The sequence below is a fragment of the Pungitius pungitius genome, chromosome 13 (assembly GCF_949316345.1).
Source record: "Pungitius pungitius chromosome 13, fPunPun2.1, whole genome shotgun sequence".
Taxonomy (NCBI): domain Eukaryota; kingdom Metazoa; phylum Chordata; class Actinopteri; order Perciformes; family Gasterosteidae; genus Pungitius; species Pungitius pungitius.
In genome coordinates, this window is record NC_084912.1 from 197,418 (window position 1) to 220,092 (window position 22,675).

General features: G+C 44.7%; 1 protein-coding gene across 5 annotated transcripts in view; it reads left to right on the plus strand.

Annotated features, from left to right (window-relative positions):
* ubr2 (ubiquitin protein ligase E3 component n-recognin 2) overlaps nt 1–22,162 on the plus strand; it is a 30,729-nt gene extending 8,567 nt beyond the window's left edge. The window contains exons 13-46 of one of the 5 annotated variants that reach the window (XM_037465425.2): nt 729–828; nt 919–1,047; nt 1,203–1,386; nt 1,726–1,787; nt 2,760–2,870; nt 3,492–3,557; nt 3,674–3,790; nt 4,650–4,713; nt 4,892–5,016; nt 5,145–5,197; nt 5,476–5,578; nt 5,649–5,697; nt 5,775–5,929; nt 6,029–6,131; nt 6,336–6,445; nt 7,387–7,470; nt 7,568–7,752; nt 7,846–8,054; nt 8,144–8,237; nt 10,252–10,413; nt 10,543–10,631; nt 10,860–10,920; nt 15,966–16,114; nt 16,231–16,286; nt 16,485–16,581; nt 16,694–16,761; nt 16,888–17,026; nt 17,265–17,355; nt 17,554–17,684; nt 17,835–17,943; nt 18,204–18,341; nt 20,272–20,442; nt 20,639–20,740; nt 20,970–22,162. In XM_037465425.2, coding sequence (XP_037321322.1) covers nt 729–828; nt 919–1,047; nt 1,203–1,386; nt 1,726–1,787; nt 2,760–2,870; nt 3,492–3,557; nt 3,674–3,790; nt 4,650–4,713; nt 4,892–5,016; nt 5,145–5,197; nt 5,476–5,578; nt 5,649–5,697; nt 5,775–5,929; nt 6,029–6,131; nt 6,336–6,445; nt 7,387–7,470; nt 7,568–7,752; nt 7,846–8,054; nt 8,144–8,237; nt 10,252–10,413; nt 10,543–10,631; nt 10,860–10,920; nt 15,966–16,114; nt 16,231–16,286; nt 16,485–16,581; nt 16,694–16,761; nt 16,888–17,026; nt 17,265–17,355; nt 17,554–17,684; nt 17,835–17,943; nt 18,204–18,341; nt 20,272–20,442; nt 20,639–20,740; nt 20,970–21,111 — 3,808 coding nt within the window. In that variant the 3' untranslated portion in view covers nt 21,112–22,162. Of the gene's footprint in view, nt 1–728; nt 829–918; nt 1,048–1,202; nt 1,387–1,725; nt 1,788–2,759; nt 2,871–3,491; nt 3,558–3,673; nt 3,791–4,649; nt 4,714–4,891; nt 5,017–5,144; nt 5,198–5,475; nt 5,579–5,648; nt 5,698–5,774; nt 5,930–6,028; nt 6,132–6,335; nt 6,446–7,386; nt 7,471–7,567; nt 7,753–7,845; nt 8,055–8,143; nt 8,238–10,251; nt 10,414–10,542; nt 10,632–10,859; nt 10,921–15,965; nt 16,115–16,230; nt 16,287–16,484; nt 16,582–16,693; nt 16,762–16,887; nt 17,027–17,264; nt 17,356–17,553; nt 17,685–17,834; nt 17,944–18,203; nt 18,342–20,271; nt 20,443–20,638; nt 20,741–20,969 lie in introns of those variants that run through there. The other 4 variants (XM_037465427.2, XR_005119929.2, XM_037465428.2 and 1 more) reach the window with 4 other exon arrangements.
* The last annotated feature ends 513 nt before the right edge of the window (nt 22,163–22,675 follow it).

Here is a 22,675-nt window from a genome sequence, read left to right on the forward strand (position 1 = left end):
GACTATAATCTCTTTTGTAAAATAGTGTCTCGTAGAAGGTGGAGGGAGGAGGAGCCTGGGAGGTCAAGGAGGCTTGACAAGATGGAGCAGAGTTCTCGGGGGTTAGAGAATGAGGATTGATTTCTGTTTGGTACAATGAGCTTTTCACTGGAGAAAGAAGAGATTGATAAGCGAGCCGTCATCACGTCATTCCTTTCTGCTGCTCGCATAGTGGCTCTCACTGAGTCCACCACGGGGCCGGGGACAACTGGAGGACCTGTTGTGATGTCACAGGACAGATGGAATCCAGACGGGGGGAAGTAGAGTTAAGATGCATGAGAGAGAAGGAGTCCGTTGAAGGGAGGGTTGATAGGACAGAGCGGGCCAGAGAGGGAGCGAATGTGACCAAGGACAGTTACAGAGTCAGGTGATGTGGCACGGTAGCTGGACAGTAAGAGACCACCAGGGGGAGACGTGGAGTGGAGTTACTTTGTAGAGCGGTTTTGTGGTGAAAATGTAGTCACGGTGGTTACCCGCTTTGTGAGTAGGAGGGAGAGTACTTTACATTACATGTCATTTATCCAAAGCGACTTACAATAAGTACTGAGTAGAAAGAAGAGCAGCAGATCACAAGACTTCTCTGTCTGGATGTTAAAGTCCAGTTGTATACCAGTACTACACCAGTCATAAACCAGTTCACACAGCTGTTCCCTCTTAACTTACACATCAGTTCACTTGTGTGTCGACAGGTACGTTCTCATCAGTCATCCCTCTGAGTGGAGCGAACAGCTCAGACTGAAGTTTCTGGAAGGCCTAGATGCTTTTCTGGAGCTGCTCAAGTGTATGCAGGTAACCAAGAACTGTCTGTCTGAACCTCTCCGTCCTTGTGAACCTGTCTGTCTCTCTTTGCTTCCCTCTTAAACCGTCTGTCTGTGTCAGGGTATGGACCCTGTGGTGAGACAGGTGGGGCAGCACATAGAGATGGAGCCTGAGTGGGAGGCAGCATTCACTCTGCAAATGAAACTGACTCACATCATCTCCATGATCCAAGAGTGGTGCTCCACTGATGTGAGACTGTGCTTCTACTTCATAGTTCTACATATACTGCATACTGCCATACATATATATGTCTACAAGGTCTTACAAGTAGAACAGATAGCATACACTACATAGTATAGTACATGATTAATACAGCAGCTTACATATAACTATTTGCCTTTTAGGAGCGAGTGCTGATTGAGGCATACAGGAAGTGCCTGGGTGCGCTCAGTCAGTGTCACAGTGGCCTTCCAGACGGCGAGCAGCCAATCAGCTTGAGTCTGGCCGGTCACTGTGTGGATACCTTCCGGTACCAGGTGTCTCAGGACAAGGTATCCATACACCTTCCTGTCTGCAGACTGCTCGCAGGTACACACACTGACACACACACTGTAACACACACTGTAACACACACTGTAACACACACTGACACACACTGTAACACACACTGACACACACTGTAACACACACTGTAACCAGGGCCGGGTCTAGACAGGCATGTATGAGGGGGCAGCCACAAATCTTGAGGGGGCATTGTGCTTAGTTTATGTGCTTAGTAGATTTAGTTTGAGGGGGCACAACATTTATTTGAGGGGGCCAGGCCCCCTCTTGCCCCTGCCTAGACCCGGCCCTGACTGTAACACACACTGTAACACACACTGTGCCCCACAATGTAACAAGACGCTGTACACATGTCTTTGTTCTCAGGTCTTCATGTTCTTCTCAGCAGGACAGAAGTTGCGTCGCGTTTCCCTGAACTGCTTCCTCTGGTCAGTAACACATATATAAACATATCTAATATATATCTATAAATATTAGTGCTGTCAGTTCAACGCATTATTATCAAATTATTATTAATGGAAACCCATTTTAACGTTGATGGTTTTACCGCAAGATTAACACTTTTTTTGGGGGGGGGGGGGGGACAACATACACTGTTGTGTGTAAACAGGTTTGTCTGTTTGAGGAGCTGCTCAAAGCAAAGAAGTAGTAGCTCACCTTTTATTGGTAACCTCACTGTTACACTTCATTGTTTCTGAAATAAGGCCTGACTGCTTAGTTGAATATTAAGCCCTGGTATAACTGCACTACTTTATCAATTTATTTTGTACCACACTGTTTTTTTCAGTAAATAACATTTAATTTAATAACATTTGCATAAAGGAATCCAATCCACTTTTCCATGTTGATAAGAGCATTAAATGAAAACGAAATATGGAAAAAATAAAGGGACATTTACTGTGCGATTAATTGTGATACATTTTGAGTTAACTACGACATAAATGCAATTAATTGCGATTAGATATTTAAATTGTTTGACAGCACTAGTATGTATGTGTGTATATATACATATGTATTTATGTGTAAGTATATATGTTCACATACACAATATGGAAAGCTTGTGATTTTTTTCTTAAACTACAAACCTATTTGCTGACCTTATTCTGACCAGGAGGGTTAGTAGACTAAAATCTCCTTGCTTTATGTTTGGATGTTTTTAATGGTTTTATGTGAAGCACTTTGAATTGCCTTGTTTTTTGAAATGTGCTGTACAAATAAATCTGCCTAGCCTTGTTCTCATCATTTTTTAATTGATGTTATTGAAAGCTTCTTGTGTTGTCAATAATTAAAGCTAATATATACAGTGCCAGTCAAAGGGTTAGACACATGTTTGAACTCATGACAATGTGTGTCTAAAGTATTCACTGGTCTCAATTATCCATGTGCTTGTGTGTCTTCAGGGGGATCTCAGCCCCCCCCTCTTGATCGAACTGCCCCTCCGCTGTCTGGTCCTTTGTGCCCAGGTGCATGCTGGGATGTGGAGGAGGAACGGCTTTTCCCTGATCAACCAAGTGAGTCGATACGGGCTGAATGCTGAGTTAACAACCCAGAACACAAATCCATGATATGTATTATTAAACAAAATAAGGATTTTCTTAAAAGGGTTTTACAGTCTTTACACACAGTTTCCTCTGACCTTTGACCCTCACATCAGTACTGGAGGAAACATAGGAAACCTCTGAGAGAATCAAAGGATGGATAATGTCAAATTACATTATATGTCATTTAGCTGACGCTTTTATCTAAAGGGACTTTCCACCATTGACCCCAGAAGAACAAGAACCATATATGTAGTATGGTAATGTATGTAATGCAGGACATTGATAGAGACATTATTACACATATTAATAAAAGCAGAATGTAACTTTTTTTTCACACTTCAGGTGTGAATCGGTCAGAACACAACATACAGAAACAATGGTACAAATAGTAATAATTACAAAAGATTTTATAATACAGTACAAGTCAAGTTTGAAAAGTGTTCGTCCAAACATTTGACAGGTACTGTTGAAACGAAACTAGTGAATTGATCTTTTTCATTGAAAATATTCAGAATTCAGTTATAATGTAATATGTTCTCTCAGCTCTGCTCTACATAATTCATGAATTGAGGTGAAAACTGTGTCTTTCAGATTTATTATTACCACAACGTCAAGTGCAGAGTGGAGATGTTTGACAAGGACATTGTGATGCTGCAGGTGGAAACCCTTTTCTCTTCTTGGAGTAACAGACACATTTACACTCTCTTTGTTAGTTTGTTTTTGTCCATTTTGTGGTGGTCGCTAAGTTCTTTCCTGTTTCTGGTCCCTGACAGGCTGGAGCCTCCATGATGGATCCTAACCACTTCCTGATGATTCTTCTCAGCCGATTTGAACTCTTTCACATCTTCAGCTCCACGGACAGCAGGAAGAGATACAGAGAGGTTAACAAGGTCAGTACTGACTATGAACGAGTGTAAGTAGAGATACAGAGAGGTTAACAAGGTCAGTACTGACTATGAACGAGTGTAAGTAGAGATACAGAGAGGTTAACTAGGTCAGTACTGACTATGAACGAGTGTAAGTAGAGATACAGAGAGGTTAACAAGGTCAGTACTGACTAGGAACGAGTGTAAGTAGAGATACAGAGAGGTTAACTAGGTCAGTACTGACTATGAACGAGTGTAAGTAGAGATACAGAGAGGTTAACTAGGTCAGTACTGACTGAACGAGTGTAAGTAGAGATACAGAGAGGTTAACTAGGTCAGTACTGACTATGAACGAGTGTAAGTAGAGATACACAGAGGTTAACTAGGTCAGTACTGACTATGAACGAGTGTAAGTAGAGATACAGAGAGGTTAACTAGGTCAGTACTGACAAGGAACGAGTGTAAGTAGAGATACAGAGAGGTTAACTAGGTCAGAACTGACTATGAACGAGTGTAAGTAGAGATACAGAGAGGTTAACTAGGTCAGTACTGACTATGAACGAGTGTAAGTAGAGATACAGAGAGGTTAACTAGGTCAGTACTGACTATGAACGGGTGTAAGTAGAGATACAGAGAGGTTAACTAGGTCAGTACTGACTATGAACGAGTGTAAGTAGAGATACACAGAGGTTAACTAGGTCAGTACTGACTATGAACGAGTGTAAGTAGAGATACACAGAGGTTAACTAGGTCAGTACTGACTATGAACGAGTGTAAGTAGAGATACAGAGAGGTTAACTAGGTCAGTACAGACTATGAACGAGTGTAAGTAGAGATACAGAGAGGTTAACTAGGTCAGTACTGACTTTACTGTCTGCGACAGGATGTGGTCCAGCAGAACAACACTCTGATCGAGGAGATGCTTCACCTCATCATCATGGTTGTCTGTGAGTTTGCTTTAAATCCATATCAATGATCAATGTAACTTGTATGCATTTAAATGTCAAAAATAATAATAATATAGTACAACAGATGAGCTAGATTGCTACTTTGTGATGAGATGTGCGTCAGACCTTCATGTTCCTCTATAGATGTAATACATCAGATGACTCGTGTGTGGTACAGGTGAGCGTTACGTGTCAGGTGTCGGCCAGGTGGAGCCCTTTGATGAGGTCAGAAGAGAAATCATCCACCAGCTGTCAATCAGACCGATGGCTCACAGCGAGCTTGTGAAGGCTCTCCCAGAGAATGTGAGGCACCCACCTGTCGGTCTGCTTAACTGTGCTTCTGTGTACCTGTCCTAATTACCCGTTGGTATCGGTTGTATGTCCACTGTACACTTTGCTGTATGAACATGTGTGTGTTTTTTCCTCTTCAGGGGAACAAGGAGACGGGACTGGAAAGAGTCATTGACAGTGTGGCTTCATTCAAGTCAGTTTCCTCCAACACCACATTAAACCAAAATCTACCTCACAGTCATCAGTCCACCTTAAATATTGACTCACTCAACAACCATCAGTCCACCTTAAATATCTGCCCTCCTAACACGTGAATCTGGAGTAAATAGTAAACATCTATATAGATATCTTATTAGATATATAGTCCATCTGTAGATCTCTATTAATCCTATAACTCTAATAAATCTGACCCTAAAACTCTAAATATCTGTATGAGATCTATATTGGGACATATTTCTACTGTGTTAACAGGAAACCAGGTGTGACAGGTCGAGGTCTCTATGAACTACGTCCTGAGTGGAACAAACACTTCAACCTGTACTTCCATCACTACAGCAGAGCCGACCAATCCAAGGTACACAGGATTGTGTGATGTCATGGTGACAGTGTGTGATGTCATGGTAACAATATGGTGCGTGTTGCAGGCTGAGGAGGCTCAGAGGAAGCTAAGGAGACAGAACAGAGAGGACACAGGTAAACACACCTGTCTGGTTAGGTTGGTCATAGTTACATTTCTTGGTGATAATGTGTGTATGTGTGTGTGTGCTCAGCCCTCCCCCCCCCATCCCCACCTCCTCTATGTCCTCTGTTCGGCAGCCTGGTGAACCTGCTTCAGTGTGACGTGCTGCTGGCTGTTGAGGGCGCCGTGCTGCAGTGGGCTGTGGAGCCCAGTGGGGGGTGCTGGACCGAGTCCATGCTGCAGAGGGTGAGACACATACGCGGTGTACTGTCCTCAATTCCTATGTAAATACGCTGGGTGGTGTGTCCAATCTCTGCTGCCTGTGTGTGTGTGTACTGTGTACAGGTGCTTCATCTGGTGGGTGTGGCTCTTCTGGAGGAACAGCAGCAGTTGGAGTGCAGCAGCAGAGAACTTGACGTCACCTTTAACTACACTTGCAAGATCACACGTTAGTGCACATTGTGGTGTCCCTCGTGTCAGTATTCAGACTCATAAACAGGTTTAATATCCAGACCCACAAGTCTGTTCATGGGCCCAGGTTCCATGACAACCAGCTACATGCTCTTTCCTTTATCTCATCCAGTCTGCATGGTGACAAAAGTAATAAGGTGTGTGTCTGTGTGTGTCTACGTGTATGTGTGTTTGCGCCCAGGTCCCGGTGAAGCTCCCAATACTTCAGGAAGTGTCCTGGCTCTGTTGGAAAGTCTGCAAAACGCTCCTCATCTGGAGGTTCACAAGGACATGATCACCTGGATCCTTAAGGTGAGTGCGGATGTCACTCTGTTGTCACTTGAATTGAGGTGCTGATGAATGATATTATACATCTAAAATATTTACATGGGACATGTGTGTATAAATCTGGTGGTGATGGACACAGTGTTTCTAGTGATGGACATATCTCTGGTGGTGATGGACATAATGTTTCTAGTGATGGACATATCTCTGGTGGTGATGGACACAGTGTTTCTAGTGATGGACATATCTCTGGTGGTGAAGGACACAGTGTTTCTAGTGATGGACATATCTCTGGTGGTGATGGACACAGTGTTTCTAGTGATGGACATATCTCTGGTGGTGAAGGACACAGTGTTTCTAGTGATGGACATATCTCTGGTGGTGATGGACATAATGTTTCTAGTGATGGACATATCTCTGGTGGTGATGGACACAGTGTTTCTAGTGATGGACATATCTCTGGTGGTGATGGACACAGTGTTTCTAGTGATGGACATATCTCTGGTGGTGAAGGACACAGTGTTTCTAGTGATGGACATATCTCTGGTGGTGATGGACATAATGTTTCTAGTGATGGACATATCTCTGGTGGTGAAGGACACAGTGTTTCTAGTGATGGACATATCTCTGGTGGTGAAGGACACAGTGTTTCTAGTGATGGACATATCTCTGGTGGTGATGGACACAGTGTTTCTAGTGATGGACATATCTCTGGTGGTGAAGGACACAGTGTTTCTAGTGATGGACATATCTCTGGTGGTGAAGGACACAGTGTTTCTAGTGATGGACATATCTCTGGTGGTGATGGACACAGTGTTTCTAGTGATGGACATATCTCTGGTGGTGAAGGACACAGTGTTTCTAGTGATGGACATATCTCTGGTGGTGATGGACACAGTGTTTCTAGTGATGGACACTAACACTCTTTGAGAGAAATGTGGTATCTGAATGTTTGTTTGTGTGATCAGATGGTTGCAAACATCAAAAGGATGAGAGAACAAACATCATCCACCTTCACCGTCAACATTAGCCAGGACCAAGGACCAGAGGAGGTAAGACCACCAACTCCCTTCTCTCAAGCTGTCAAAGTTATTGATTAGTGGGGATGGTGAAGATGATGGTGGAGATGATGATGATGTCTCTCTGCAGACGGTGAGAGACAAGGACAAGGCGGAGAGGAAGAGGAAGGCGGAGATGGCTCGTCTCAGGAGGGAGAAGATCATGGCTCAGATGTCTGAGATGCAGAAACATTTCATCAATGAGAACAAAGAGCTTTTCCAGCAGAGTCTGGAGGAGCTGGAGGCATCTACGTCTGCTGCTGCGGCAGAGAGCAGGTACGCCTGCGTACACTTATGGATGCCTGACACACAGGTTAAGAAGAATTAAGGTTGTGCAAATAATGTCTTTCTTTCTCTTCCCCCCCCCAGTCCTCCCAGTTCAGAATCCACCTGTGTTTCTCAGGTTTGCGTTGGTCCCAGGAGAGTGGGCGGAGCCGAGCACCGTCAGCTTGTGACATGTATCCTCTGCCAAGAGGAGCAGGAGGTTAGAGGTCAAGGTAGAGCCATGGTGCTAGCGGCCTTCATCCAGAGGTCTACGGTTTTGTCTAAAAACCGCCGTCATAACCTTCCTGACCCAGGTAGGCGGGGCCTAACTATGACATCGTTGGAGGGAGGCCAATCGGTGTTAATCAATGTTGTTTGACGGCTGCATGAATGTATTTTTCAGAACGTGACGACCCTGTGTTCATGCACCCTGACCTGTCCTTGGGCATCCACACGGCCAGCTGTGGACACATCATGCACGCCACCTGCTGGCAGAGGTGAGTCACTACACACAGGAAACGTGATATAATCTAACAACTAGGGTTGGGTATCGAGAATCGAGAATCGAATGGAATCGAAACTAGCTTTGCGATTTACCCGGTATCGTTCAAAAGTTTAAAATTCGATTCCTAGTTTCGATTCTCAGTCCGCCGGCGCCGACCGGAAATAGAAACCGCTGAACACCAACGAAGAAGCGTCCACCGGAAGTGTTGGCGTAACAGCGCGATCGAACATGTGTAGCGTGCGTCGGCGGTCCAAAGTGTGGTTACACTTATCGAAACAAACCGAAAACACGGCAAAAAACTCCCGGTTGTTGTGAATTTGTGACGCGTCAGACCAGTGTGCGCGCGGTGGTGCGGGGTGGCCCGAGCGGAGCGGTCCTCTCTGTTAAAATGAGCAGTGAGGCTGGCGCTGCAAAGAAAGAAAAAAAGATTGTACTAGCACTCCCCGCGTCGACCGCCAGCAGCCCCCCCCCCCCCGACCGCTAGCACCCCTCCGTCAGCGAAAGTGTCCCTGATTTGAGGTTGGGAGAGTTGCGCGCCCCCCCCTCCCCTCCGTGTGCCCCGTGTTTGACGCGCTGCCTCCTCCTCTGATTCCAAGGGTTCGTCCATCAGTGGGAGCAAGGTAACGTTTAAGTACCTGCAGCATCACACACTCACGTGTAAATGTGTTTTTGTGAGGTTTCAAAAATAAAGCTCTCTGGAGGAAAGTGTACCCCTGTTATTTATAATGTTTATACAAAATTCAAGTTCATAGTTTGATATTCATATTGTAGTTGAAAACAGCCCTGTTAGAAATTCATAGTAAAGTTAATAAAAAGTTCATAGAATTAACATTGATGGAGAAAGTCAGACTATTTCCTTCAGAAAGACCCTTGGTTAGCTAGCTCATTTAAAATATCTTAAACTTAAACTTTTTTGACCCTGCCTCTTAAAAGAATCGGAATCGAGAATCGCTGGGAACCGGAATCGAAACAAGGAATCTGTATCGGAATCGGAATCGCTCAAATTCAAACGATACCCAACCCTACTAACAACAAAAAGTGCTTTTTGTGTTTTTCTGTGTGTTTGTATGTGTGTGTGAATTGTCCCGTCTTAGTGGACAAAGACGGGCGTGGAAAACCTGGAAATTTCTCAAAAGTCATGGAATTTTAAAATGGTTATTTCCAATTGAAAACTTTTGGAAAAGTCATGGAAATTTGTTATGTTCATGTTGTTCATTTAGGATGAGTTTGAAATAATTCATATGCTTTTAAAAGCATGATAATGCGCTCAAAATATAATTATAATTTGCACCGTGGTTGTGTGAACGCACCTCAACTGCAAAGTTTGGTGGCGATAAAAGCAGCAGCAGCTCAGGGATCATGCACGGTGCCAGAAGTGTAGATTTAACCGTGGTTGGTTACATATGCAAAAGTGCCCGGGACCAGCAGAACAGGTAATGTGTAATGTGGAGGCCATTTAACATGGAAGAGTCATTAAGCCGCATTGAGCTGCCAACAAGTGACGTCATTTCCTCACAAGAATGAAAGCAGATCGTTTCATTCTTCTCGTTTCGTCATTATTTAAGGCAGCAAAGATAATAAATGCGTTTCAATCTGTTACTTATTTTCAGTTACTACACAATGAGTATAAATCAAAAACTATTCAAAATTCCAATTATCTAATACATACACTACCGTGTAGACACTACAAGTATACTGTAATACTGTAAACTTTTAACAGTTCATATATTGTTTGTTCATTTTAAAAATAAAAAGGTATTGTTTCAGGCTCAGTATGCAGTATAGTTTTAAACCGGTACAATGGTCATCCCTTGTGGATAATTATAAGGGGCCTAATTGAAACACTATTTCTCATTGTTAGTGTAAATACTACATTTATTCACTTTTTCATGTATAGACCGAGATTTCACAAAGAACTGACATGTAGTGTGTTTCAACCATAAGGATACAACCCCATTCATACACTGATCACTGATCACTGGTGTGTGTGTGTGTGTGTGTCTCAGGTACTTTGAGGCGGTACAGTTGAAAGAGCAGAGACGTCAGCAGCGTCTTCGAGGTCACACCAGCTACGATGTGGAGAACGGAGAGTTCCTGTGTCCTCTGTGCGAGTGTCTGAGCAACACTGTGATCCCTCTGCTGCCACACACACACTCACCTGACCACAGGTACACACACACACTTATAGTAACACCCACTTGACCTCGGGTACAAACACAGCAAAACACAAGTACACAAACCTGACTACAGGTAAACCCACCTGAACACTTTATGTCAACTCGATTTCTTTCTTCCAGGCTTGATCATCCCAGTCTGGAGGCGTGGCTTAAAACAACCAATCACCAGATAGCAGCGCTCCACTTCGCCCACAGGAAGCTGTCTAATGGTCAGTCCCCTGAGATTCATCTAGAGCAACTGCCGGGCTATTTGGTTCCAGGCCGCACCACAAAAGGAATAAATAGATATGGGATAGATTTGTTCGCCACACCTTCTTTTGGGGTGACCCTGATTCAGAAGGCGCAGTCATAGCCTCTCAATATGTCTGTGTTTGACATTTTTTTCTTCTAAATCTATGATTTGGTTACGTGTTTAGTGGCCCGTGTGTCTATTCCAGGTGTAGCAGAGGGGGCGGAGCCTGCTGTTTCTGATGGATTCAGAGTGGACTTCATTCCACAGTGAGTTTGGATTACCATCATACATCTGCTAGATTCTTTTTATTTTGTATAACCCCAAAAAAAAGTTCTGTCATGTGTACAGAATGAGCAACGCAAAAGTCCTACAATATATTCAATGCATACGGCAGAAATGATGTATTAGTATTAGTAAGCCACATAATGATTTAAAATGAATAGGGCAATAGAAAAATGAACTAATTAATCACACAATTTCAAATTAATAATCTTAATTATTGGCAATTAATGAATGCTGTTGTTTTTCCTCTAAAGACTCGATCTTAAAGGGGACATATTATGGAAATTCCACTTTCTTTGTGCTTCTACACGTTAATTTGGGTGTCCGGCATCATGTCTACTGACCCCAAAACAGCTCTTGTGATGTGTGACGGTTCTTGAACGTCTTGCTTCACTAGCATTAAAGGACCAGGCTCTCAAAACTGTGGAGGGCTGAGGGTAAAGAGGGTTTCTGTTTTAAATGATCCTTGTGGTATTTTGACCAAAGTATGTTACAGACATTTCATTAAGACCTCAAGAAACCAGATCAACTTGAAATGGGTTAAATGGTAACACAATGGGTCCTTTTAAAAGTATGAGTCATCCGTAACCAGTGTTGTTTAAATGTTAATGTTCTTTTAAACAAGAAACTACACACATTTGATCATCTTGGATGCAGAATTGCACTGGGTGGAGCATGTTGAAGTAGTGACTCTTCCAGCTTAGCATAACGCCCCCCCCCCCCCCTTAGTGGAGGAATTCCTCTGCTTGTTTTGCTTCCAATTCTGATTTAGTGACTCGTAGTGGAGTCTACTGGAGATAAATGCATGGACAAGTTCTTCCAAATCTAGTTGAGACATAAACTGTGTTCGAGAATCAGATTCTCTCCTAATTATGTGCGCTCATCCCTCTTGACATATTCGTGAGGCAACAAAGGGTTGGGATCCCAGCTTTAGGTGATAGAAGGCACATCTTTAACAGTGTTGATATGGCTGTGCAGGTTGAGGTCCGAATCCTTGATGTCTAGCTTGGTTTGTAGTTTTTAACGTCAGTGATTGAAGCTCTGCGCTGACTTTCCATCGTTCATCCTTCTTAACAAAAACAGTTCTTTCATCTTTGTTTAATTGAAGAGAGTTTAGGAATCAGGAATCGTTTATTGCCATAATATGTCAGACATACATGGAATTAGACACATCCAGATGTTGATTTGTTCAATGCATTAACCCAGCCCTTGTACTGGTGATATAGTTAAGTAGATTTATGAGTCATCCGCATAACTATGATAACACACTTTGTTGCTCCTATTTCATTTGGGCTCGTTTTCCGGCTTGTAATCGTTCAAAAACACACAAAAATCTTATCCAGATAAATCGCTCCATCCGGATTGAGTGAATTTGTTTGTGGTTGGATGAGAAGTGTAAACATTTACCATCCAGACACCTTATTGGTTTATCAGATGACACAAATCAGAGTGACGCCGGGTGCGTAAAGTGGTGAAGGATCTTTTTCAGGACGCCGAGGTCGGAGGTCGCTGTACAGGTTGATCTCATTCAGCGACATGAACCCGTCTCCTCCTCCTCATGCAAAGTCCATGTAACGTTAACCGAGCGTCTTCATGACCACGGGTCGGCCCTACATGTTTTTTTCTAATTCTATTGAGAATCAACACAGCGAGCTGCAAGTAGCGCAGCGTCTTAAATAAAGTGTCTTAATGCGAGGCTTTAGAAAGGAACACTAAGGGATTCTGTATTTGTTCATAAAGCCTGAAGAAAACAGGTTGTTTGCAATATTTAGATTCTGCCAGTGTTTCCCCATCATTTTAACAGCGGTGCCCCCCCCATGAAGTAGGGAACCATGGGGAGACACAGTCTACGTGATCAATGGGAGCAGCGTGTGAGAAGATGTGTTTTTGTTTGTTAGTTTAAGTCCTTCTGTTGTTTCAGCGTCGCCTCTCTGAATGTCGCCACGTTTCCATCATCCGATCCATATCAGGATCTCTCTGATCCGATCCATATCAGGATCTCTGATCCGATCCATATCAGGATCTCTGATCCGATCCATATCAGGATCTCTCTGATCCGATCCAGCAGCGTCGTGGGGTTGATGCCCACAGAGATGAGGACGCGGGGGATTTGGTTATCTGCAGCGTGGTGTTTCTTCAAGGAGATCTTTGCTTACCTGAGACAATTTTCACTAGTGGGTGCAATGTCTTCAATAACATTTTTATTTTAAAATAAATGTTTGTATTGTTTTCTCCACATTACACAAACAACAACAAAAAAGGCCCATCATAAAGTACATATGGGCAAATATTTAAAATATAGATATCAGTGGCCTTACTGACATTTCCTCAGCAGAGACAAGAAATGGCTGTCTGGCTGATTAGCACAGATACTTGTATTATACAGAACTAGAATGCTCCCTAAACTTACAACAACATATTCTCCCTCCTGGTTCTCCCTCCCCTGAGCTCCACATTACATTACATTACATGTCATTTAGCTGACGCTTTTATCCAAAGCGACGTACAATAAGTGCATTTCCACATACAAACTCAGAAGAACAAGTAACAAGAAAGTACATTTTTCATCAAATAAGCAGTTACAAAAAGTGCCATTATAAGTACAATTTAAGTGCTATCATTTGTTAGTGCTACGGTTTGCTAGTGTTTTAGTCAAGGTAGAGTCTAAAAAGGTGTGTCTTGAGTTTTCGACGGAAGATGTAGAGGCTCTCTGCAGTCCTGATGTCATCAGAGAGCTCGTTCCACCATCTCTGAGCCAGGACAGCAAAGAGTCGTGATCTCGTCGAGTGCTTTTCTCTCAGTGAGGGAGGAACAAGCCGCTTGACAGATGCAGATCGGAGTGTGCGGGTTGGGGTGTAGGGTTTCACTCATTCTGGATGAGCTGCAGTGGTCGAATGGCGGTACCTGGGAGACCTGCCAGCAGAGAGTTGCAGTAGTCAAGGCGCGAGATGACAAGAGCCTGAATCAGTACCTGTGCCGCCTTCTGAGTGAGAAGGGGTCGTATTCTCCTGATGTTGTAGAGCGTGTATCTACAGGATCGTGTCGTTGCTGCGATGTTGGCAGTCAGGGAGAGTTGGAGTCAAGTGTCACGCCGAGGTTCCTGGCACTCTGAGTGGGCGTTAACACGGAGTCGCCGAAGTTAACGGTCAGGTCCTGGGTGGGCGAGGTTTTTCCAGGGAAGAAAAGTAGTTCGGTCTTGTCGGGGTTGATCTTCAGGCGATGAGCGGACATCCACTGGGAGATGTCAGTCAGACATGCAGAGATCCGTGCCGCCACCTGAGTGTCCGAGTCGGGGAAGGAGAGAATTAGTTGGGTGTCGTCGGCATAGCTGTGATAGGAAAAACCGTGCGAGCGAATGACGGAGCCAAGAGAGTTGGTGTAAATTGAGAAGAGGAGGGGACCCAGGACGGAGCCCTGAGGAACTCCAGTTGTAAGAGGACAAGGTTCCGACACTGATCCTCCCCAAGTTACCCGGTAGGTGCGACCATCAAGGTAGGATGAGAGAAGAGACAGCGCGGATCCTGTGACACCAAGTTCCTGAAGGGCGGGGATAAGGATCTGGTGGTTTACTGTGTCGAATCCTGCAGAAAGGTCCAGAAGGATGAGGACAGAGGAGAGAGAGGCGGCTCTAGCAGCGTGGAGTTGTTCCGTGACAGCGAGGAGAGCAGTCTCTGTGGAATCGCCCGCCTTGAAGCCTGACTGGTGGGGGTCTAGGAGGTTGTTACTATGGAGGTAGGAGGAGAGTTGGTTGAAGATGGCTCGTTCAATTGTTTTGGACAGGAAGGGAAGGAGGGATACCGGTCTGTAGTTGTTTACACATCTTTAAAGAAGCGTTATAATTCCCTGAGCAATATATGTAGGTTTCTCGAGGCGAGGCCCTCGATCCAATGACCATCTTTTTCTGCTATTGTTATCAGTACAATTAGTGTGAAACAGTAACTCTGGAGGGATGTATGTTGTCATCACCCATTTATACTGGAGACGTTTGAACTTAACCTGCAGACCCAGGGTCTGAACACCATCTTGTCATCTGAGGGTTATTTGCTGCAGCTATGAGCGTCTGATAAAACTTTGAGATCAGACCAGCTGATCCATAATGGCTTGGAACTATCTTCCCTAAAGAATTTAGACGGGGAGATTGTTAGGAAGCTTCTTATCTGAAGATGCTTTGTAGCTATGCTGAGCTTTTACCTGCTCTCATTAAAACTTAAGAGTGTGGGTTTCATAATCCTTCAGGTCCGAGGCCTTTGTCTGACCCGTACCTTAAAACCCGGGTGGTACCTGTCGTAACGTTGTATCGGGATGACTTCAAACCTCATGACGGCTTTGTAGTGTTGCTTCAGAAGGACTATGTTTGCTGAGTAGAGGTAGTGATATAGGACGGACAGTCCAGCATTGAGTGGCACCGTTAGTAACCCTGAAGGTCGGGGCCTTTTAAGTATAACAGGCCAATTGTTCCAAATGTAATTAACAAAAAGCTGGTTCCTTTTAGTAAAGACATTAGGAGGAGCGAGTGGGATGGTTTGAAAAAGGTAAAGCAATTTAGGAAGAATATTCATCTTCGCAATATTAATACGCCCAATCATGTAAATTAACATTTTCTACTTTGGAATTAAAGTGGTCCACGAGCTCGTTGACAGAGATGCAGGAGAGAGCTGGTGTGGAGGACGACTCCTGTATGAATACTCAATTCATTTTATTTTCTATAGTCCAAAATCGCTAATTAGCTTCAGAGGGCTTCCAGTCTGTGCACATGATGTAACACTTTTTCACAACCTTGGTTGGAGGAGGAGGAGGAGGTTCTGCTGACAGTAATTTGCTGCTACGAATTGGTTAGAAGACACATTCTATGTGATAGAATTAAAAATATCTGCCTGGTCCCTGCTGAGCTGAGCAAAACATGACCACCCTCCTCCAAGGTCAGATAGAACCACTATCAGATGGGGATTCAGAGAGGGGGGAAGGGGGGTCCTAGGAAGCAGAGCACACCTGGATGATGTCAGCAGGTGATGAGATCACTCTCTTTTAGGAACCCGTTTTCCAGCAGCATCAGGGAGATGATCACAACCTTCGGGATGTCGACCTACAAGGTGGGACTGAAGGTGAACCCTAACGAGCAGGACCAGAGGGTCCCGGTGCTGAGCTGGTCCACCTGCGCCTACACAATCCAGAGCATAGGTACACACACACACACACACACACACACACACACACACACACACACACACACACACCTGGGAGGGCCACGGAAACACCTGGGAGGTCAGAGGTCCTGACGGTGCATTTCTTTGCAGAGCGCCTCCTGATGGATGAGGACAAGCCTTTGTTTGGAGGTTTACCTTGCCGACAGGTAAGAAAGAGTGAAGGGTCTCTTTAATTGGTCAGCAGGGGCTGAGGGGCGGAGCTGTTTAAGTAGGAAAAAATCAATTACAGAGTTTTGTTGAGGTTTGAATAAAGCAACATCCAAAGCAAAATGGTGTGTTGAAGGAGTAAGATCATTTTGACCTGTTCAGATACATCATAACAGTATCTGCTCTGTGTGTTAAAGGATGATTGCTTAAGTGCGCTCACCAGATTCAGTTGGGCCTGTTGGACTGCAGCTCCACCAACAACAGTTCAGACCCACTTCATGAGGTTGCTAGCAGGTAGGGCGCACAACAGACACACATGTACTCATTTATAACACACACAACAGACCATTATACAGTTGCACATGTTTGCATTGTGTGTGTGTGTGTGTGTGTGTGTTGTGTTTAGCCCTGCTTCCAGACTCTGAGGAGGAAAACACTCCATCAATCCTCGACATTGACATGTTTCACCTACTGGTGAGTTTCATCACTTCATAATGAAGTGAAATCCGGTTTATATCTTATTCATATTGGATTTATGTCTCTAAAGTCAGGTCGTGAGAAGAAAGCGTCACATTTATATGAAGTGTATGTAATCTGCAGGTCTACAGTGTGATGTCATACAGCTCAGTTCACTGTCTGGACCAATCAGGACAGAGAGCCGTAGACTCCTCCCACCTCCACCTACTTCACCTGGTCACTGTGGCTCACCTGGTTCAAATCCTGCTCACCTCCACCACAGGTGGCTGCCTCTTGCGCGCACACACTTAAACACACTTCTTCTGGTCTCACCTGTCTGTGGAGAGCACGGTGTCCACCAATCAGAGGGTTGGTGGTTCAATCCCAGGCTCTGCTCAGTAGCTGTGACTGCTACTACTGACCCTACTGCTAGTTACTGATGGGCAGGTGTTATCAGTCCATGAAGTGGTGTAGTAGTAGTGCATCTACCATTTACCTGTGTGGGTCTCACCTGTCTGCAGAAGAGGTGAGTATGGATCAGGACAGCAGCGGATCAGAGGAGGAGGAGCTTACCAGCCGTCTCTACAACACGCTGAGGAAACACCTGGGCAGGTCAGTAGACTCTCTCTCACACACACACTCACACACACACTTGATCAGCTGATATTGATCAATAGAACCCGCTCTGATACAGAGGAACAAAAGTGATTCATTAAATAAGCATGACAAATTGAAATAAATCCTCAATTAAAGTAAAAAGAAGCCCAAATGGTCAATAAATGTGTGTGTGTGTGTGTGTGTGTGTGTCAGTGTGTTACCTGAGGTGACCTCTGGCTGGCAGCTCTTTCGTTGTCTTAAAGTCGGCTTCCTGCCGTTCCTCCGAGCCGCCGCCCTTTTCTTCCACTACTTGAACTCTACAACGCCACCTGCTGACCTGCTGGGTAACAACACACACAGCTTCTATGTGTGAAGTGTTGATACATGTGAAAACATCCTTTTAAATTTAATCTGAAATTAAGAAAATGGTTTTGATGTTCAGTTCATTAATTAATGGTATTATTATTATATTAAACAAACTGTGTGTGTGGTAGTTGCAGGTCCAAGTCAGTGGGAGGCGCTGTGCAGCTTCCTCAATCTGCCCTCCAACCTGCTGCAGCTCCACCACACCCAACAGACACTGCTGGAGCCGTTCATCCACAGGTAACATGTACACACAGGTAACGTGTACACACAGGTAACGTGTACACACAGGTAACATGTACACACAGGTAACGTGTACTCACAGGTAACATGTGTAACATGTACACACAGGTAACACCAAAGAAACAGTAGCACATTCTATATATTGTTGTGTACTTTGAGATTGAGGTCAACTTCCCCCTGAAGACATATAGTGTGTGTGTGTGTGTGTGTGTGTGTGTGTGTGTGTGTGTGTGTGTGTGTGTGTGTGTGTGCTGCAGGTGGTGTTGTCATCCAGCTGTGAGACAGAAACTGCAGGGGGGGGGCGGCAGCATTGTCAGTTTCCCCAGAGAGTCAAACCGACTGATCCAACTGCCTGAAGATTACAGCGTCCTGATCAACCAGGCATCCAGCTTCACGTCAGTACACACTGCAAATACACACTGCAAATACACACTGTATGTACACACTGCTAGTACACACTGTATGTACACAGTCAGAGTTCCCCCCCCCCCACCACCCGAAGGTCCACGGGGTGACCTCCAGTGAGTATCGCCCCGCCTGGCGCCTCACACCATGGGCCACTCCAGAGTAGAATAGAGTCCATCCCCTGTGTGTAGTTAAGCCCCCACCAGATCCAACTGATATCCACCTCTCGCACAAGCTGTCCAGGTCTGTTCTGTGACCCCCTCTGTCACTGCAGTGCACCCGACCCCATCGGTTCCCCCTACAGGTGGTGAGCCCATGGGGGTTAGAGTCATGTGATGCCGCGTCACTCCTTCGGGCTACGCTCGCTGTCCGGTAGCTCCTTTCCTCTCCCACTCTTTCAAAGGGTCTTTTTGGATCTTAGGGTGGCCCCTCGCCTGAGACCACTTAGCACAAAGCTCCCGACAACACAGCCCTCAGGGTCATAGGTCAAACCTCTCCACCACAATAAGGTGACGGTTCTAATGCGATTACTCATTACTTAAGAAAAGATTAAAAACATGGTAATAGCAACATTTCAAAATGTGCGATTAGTTAATTTTTGTTAATCTATTGACTCTATTATACATGTACAGATAGACATACACTCACCGGCCACTTTATTAGGTACCCCATGCTAGTAACGGGTTGGACCCCCTTTTGCCTTCAGAACTGCCTCAATTCTTCGTGGCATAGATTCAACAAGGTGCTGGAAGCATTCCTCAGGGAGTTTGGTCCATATTGACATGATGGCATCACACAGTTGCCGCAGATTTGTCGGCTGCACATCCATGATGCGAATCTCCCGTTCCACCACATCCCAAAGATGCTCTATTGGATTGAGATCTGGTGATTGTGGAGGCCATTTGAGTACAGCGAACTCATTGTCATGTTCAAGAAACCAGTCTGAGATGATTCCAGCTTTATGACATGGCGCTTTATCCTGCTGAAAGTAGCCATCAGAAGTTGGGTACATTGTGGTCATAAAGGGATGGACATGGTCAGCAACAATACTCAGGTAGGCTGTGGCGTTGCAAAGATGCTCAATTGGTACCAAGGGGCCCAAAGAGTGCCAAGAAAATATTGCCCACACCATGACACCACCACCACCAGCCTGAACCGTTGATACAAGGCAGGATGGATCCATGCTTTCATGTTGTAGACGCCAAATTCTGACCCTACCATCCGAATGTCGCAGCAGAAATCGAGACTCATCAGACCAGGCAACGTTTTTCCAATCTTCTATTGTCCAATTTCGATGAGCTTGTGCAAATTGTAGCCTCAGTTTCCTGTTCTTAGCTGAAAGGAGTGGCACCCGGTGTGGTCTTCTGCTGCTGTAGCCCATCTGCCTCAAAGTTCGACGTACTGTGCGTTCAGAGATGCTCTTATGCCCACCTTGGTTGTAACGGGTGGTTATTTGAGTCACTGTTGCCCTTCTATCAGCTCGAACCAGTCTGGCCATTCTCCTCTGACCTCTGGCATCAACAAGGCATTTCCGCCCACAGAACTGCCGCTCACTGGATGTTTTTTCTTTTTCGGACCATTCTCTGTAAACCCTAGAGATGGTTGTGCGTGAAAATCCCAGTAGATTAGCAGTTTCTGGAATACTCAGACCAGCCCTTCTGGCACCAACAATCATGCCACGTTCAAAGTCACTCAAATCACCTTTCTTCCCCATACTGATGCTCGGTTTGAACTGCAGGAGATTGTCTTGACAATGTCTACATGCCTAAATGCACTGAGTTGCCGCCATGTGATTGGCTGCTTAGAAATTAAGTGTTAACAAGCAGTTGGACAGGTGTACCTAATAAAGTGGCCAGTGAGTGTATATGTACATTTTTAAACCTCATGTGCAGGACCATCTCCTCTGTCCCACCTGTGCAGGTGTCCCCGGTCCGGAGGAGATAAGTCCCGAGCTCCCACTCTGTGCCTGGTGTGCGGCTCCATGTTGTGTTCTCAGAGTTACTGCTGTCAGACGGAGGTGGACGGAGAGGACGTAGGAGCCTGCACCGCCCACACCTTCACCTGTGGAGCAGGCCTGGGTCTCTTCCTCAGGTAACGCATCAAGCTGTTCCTCGTACCTGCCTCAGAGCAGGTTCACGTTTTTGGATGTGTTGCTATGGTGATTTGGCCAAACTTGCTTTGTGGGACCAAAAGGCCGCCTGATCTACTGCAGATGGTGTGAGCCACGTCAGGATGACACTCTGACTGTGTGTGTGTGTGTGTGTGTGTGTGTGTGTGTTCCGTGCAGGGTAAGAGAAAGTCAGGTGTTATTTGTAGCAGGTAAAACTAAGGGCTGCTTCTATCCTCCTCCGTACCTGGACGACTACGGGGAGACGGACCAGGGCCTCAAGTAGGTGCTCTCCTTATTGATCAGCAGACGGGAACCCCCTCCACCTTTTGTTTGTTGGTTTGTTTATTGATTAGTTTGTTTGTTTACCTGCAGGCGGGGGAACCCCCTCCACCTTTTGTTTGTTGGTTTGTTTATTGATTAGTTTGTTTGTTTACCTGCAGGCGGGGGAACCCCCTCCACCTTTTGTTTGTTGGTTTGTTTATTGATTAGTTTGTTTGTTTACCTGCAGGCGGGGGAACCCCCTCCACCTTTGTGTTGAGCGCTACAGGAAGATCGAGCGTCTGTGGCGTCAGCACGGCATCGCTGAGGTCATAGGTCACGCTCAGGAGGCCAATCAGACGCTGGTAGCCATCGACTGGCAGCACCTGTGATGATTGGCACCTCTGTGTTGGCCCTGCCCCTTTTCAGTTACAGCTCCTCCTGTTAACCAATCAGCTTCCTGCATCCCAGTGCTGACTTCAGGGATTCTTTAAGGACTTTTCAGTGTGACAGAGGATCTTGACCTTTGACCTCTCACCTCGTCCAAGTTTCACTCCAGTACTCAGACTCCCTCTTGTTCCTTGCTCACACGGACAGGAAGTTACAACTTTTAGTTTTGAAAATAGTTTTTTGGTACAAAGTTTTTAACATTGTACCAAAATGGAGCCCCGCCCACCTGCTGCTGTCCCTCACAGGTTGATTGACAGGTTGGTATTCTTTAATCTTGAATTCAGAGTTCAGAAAAAGTAGCCCGGTTTCAGATTGAAAGAGAATAAATACTTGAACCCCCAGGATGCATTTCATCAAATGAGCGCTTTAGGAAGCTAAAGGTAAACCTTTGTAGAACCTTCAGGGACATTCTGGCCGTGTCTCCATGGCGATTTCAGCTGAGGCTTCTGGGTATTGATCGTATTTACAAAATAAGAACGGCGTATGTGAAGGCTTTTACTGTGAAATCCCCACGTCGTCTCTTAAGAAACGTAACCATGGTAACCCCAGTGGCCAATTGCTGATTGGTGAGTCAAGAAAACAGCTACATTTTGAGTTGGTGTGTTTTTTTTTAGTTTCCATGGCTACATCCTCCCAGAATTCAGTGCTGCTGCAGAAGGGAAATGAGAGAAGGATTGTTCCTATTCTTCGTTTGACTCTTTGTGTTTAGATGAGCTGTGATGTACTTTCCTCTTTTTTTGACTTTGAACAGAAAGTGAACTTTAATTTTATTTATTTATTTATTAGTTTCTTATGAAAAAAAGGTTTCCCTTAAACTCTTAAGTTTGAAATGTTTTTATAGGTTTAAATAAAAAGTGGCCTCATCTTCCTTATCTTCCTCATTTTGAACATCATCATCATTTTTAAGACTTGTTAATATGTGAATTATTGTAAAAATGAGTAAATGTACAATATTGTATAAGAATAACAAAACCAATAAACGCTTTAAAAGGAGTTCTTGTTTGTTTCATTGATAATTCATTATAATAGTGTATATAATAACTGAAAAGACTTGTTTCTTAACATTTGACTCTACAAACTGTTGTTCTCCAGAAGTCTAGACATTTAGATGTGATTAAAATGAATGGTTCCATTAAATGATGCCCATAATAATACTAGAATAAATAGGCTCTTCTTATTTAATAACCCTTTTATAAAGATAAAATAAAAGAATCCTTTATTAGTCTCACAGTGGGAAGAGTCACAGGATTACAGCAAGTTAAAGTGCAAACATGTTCCTGAATAGCAGTAATACCAGGAAGGACTACTACTACTACTAATACTACCACCACCACCACTACTAGAGTAGTAGTAGTACTACCTGCGGTTCCCCTCCCTCTTACACCGGGGCAGGTGGGGAAGGAGTTGTCCATCATTTCCCCCCCCCCCCCCCCTCCCTGCCAGAGGACTTTCCCCTTTCTACAAGCTGTGTTATTATTTCATTATTGTCGTTTCAGAGTACTACTA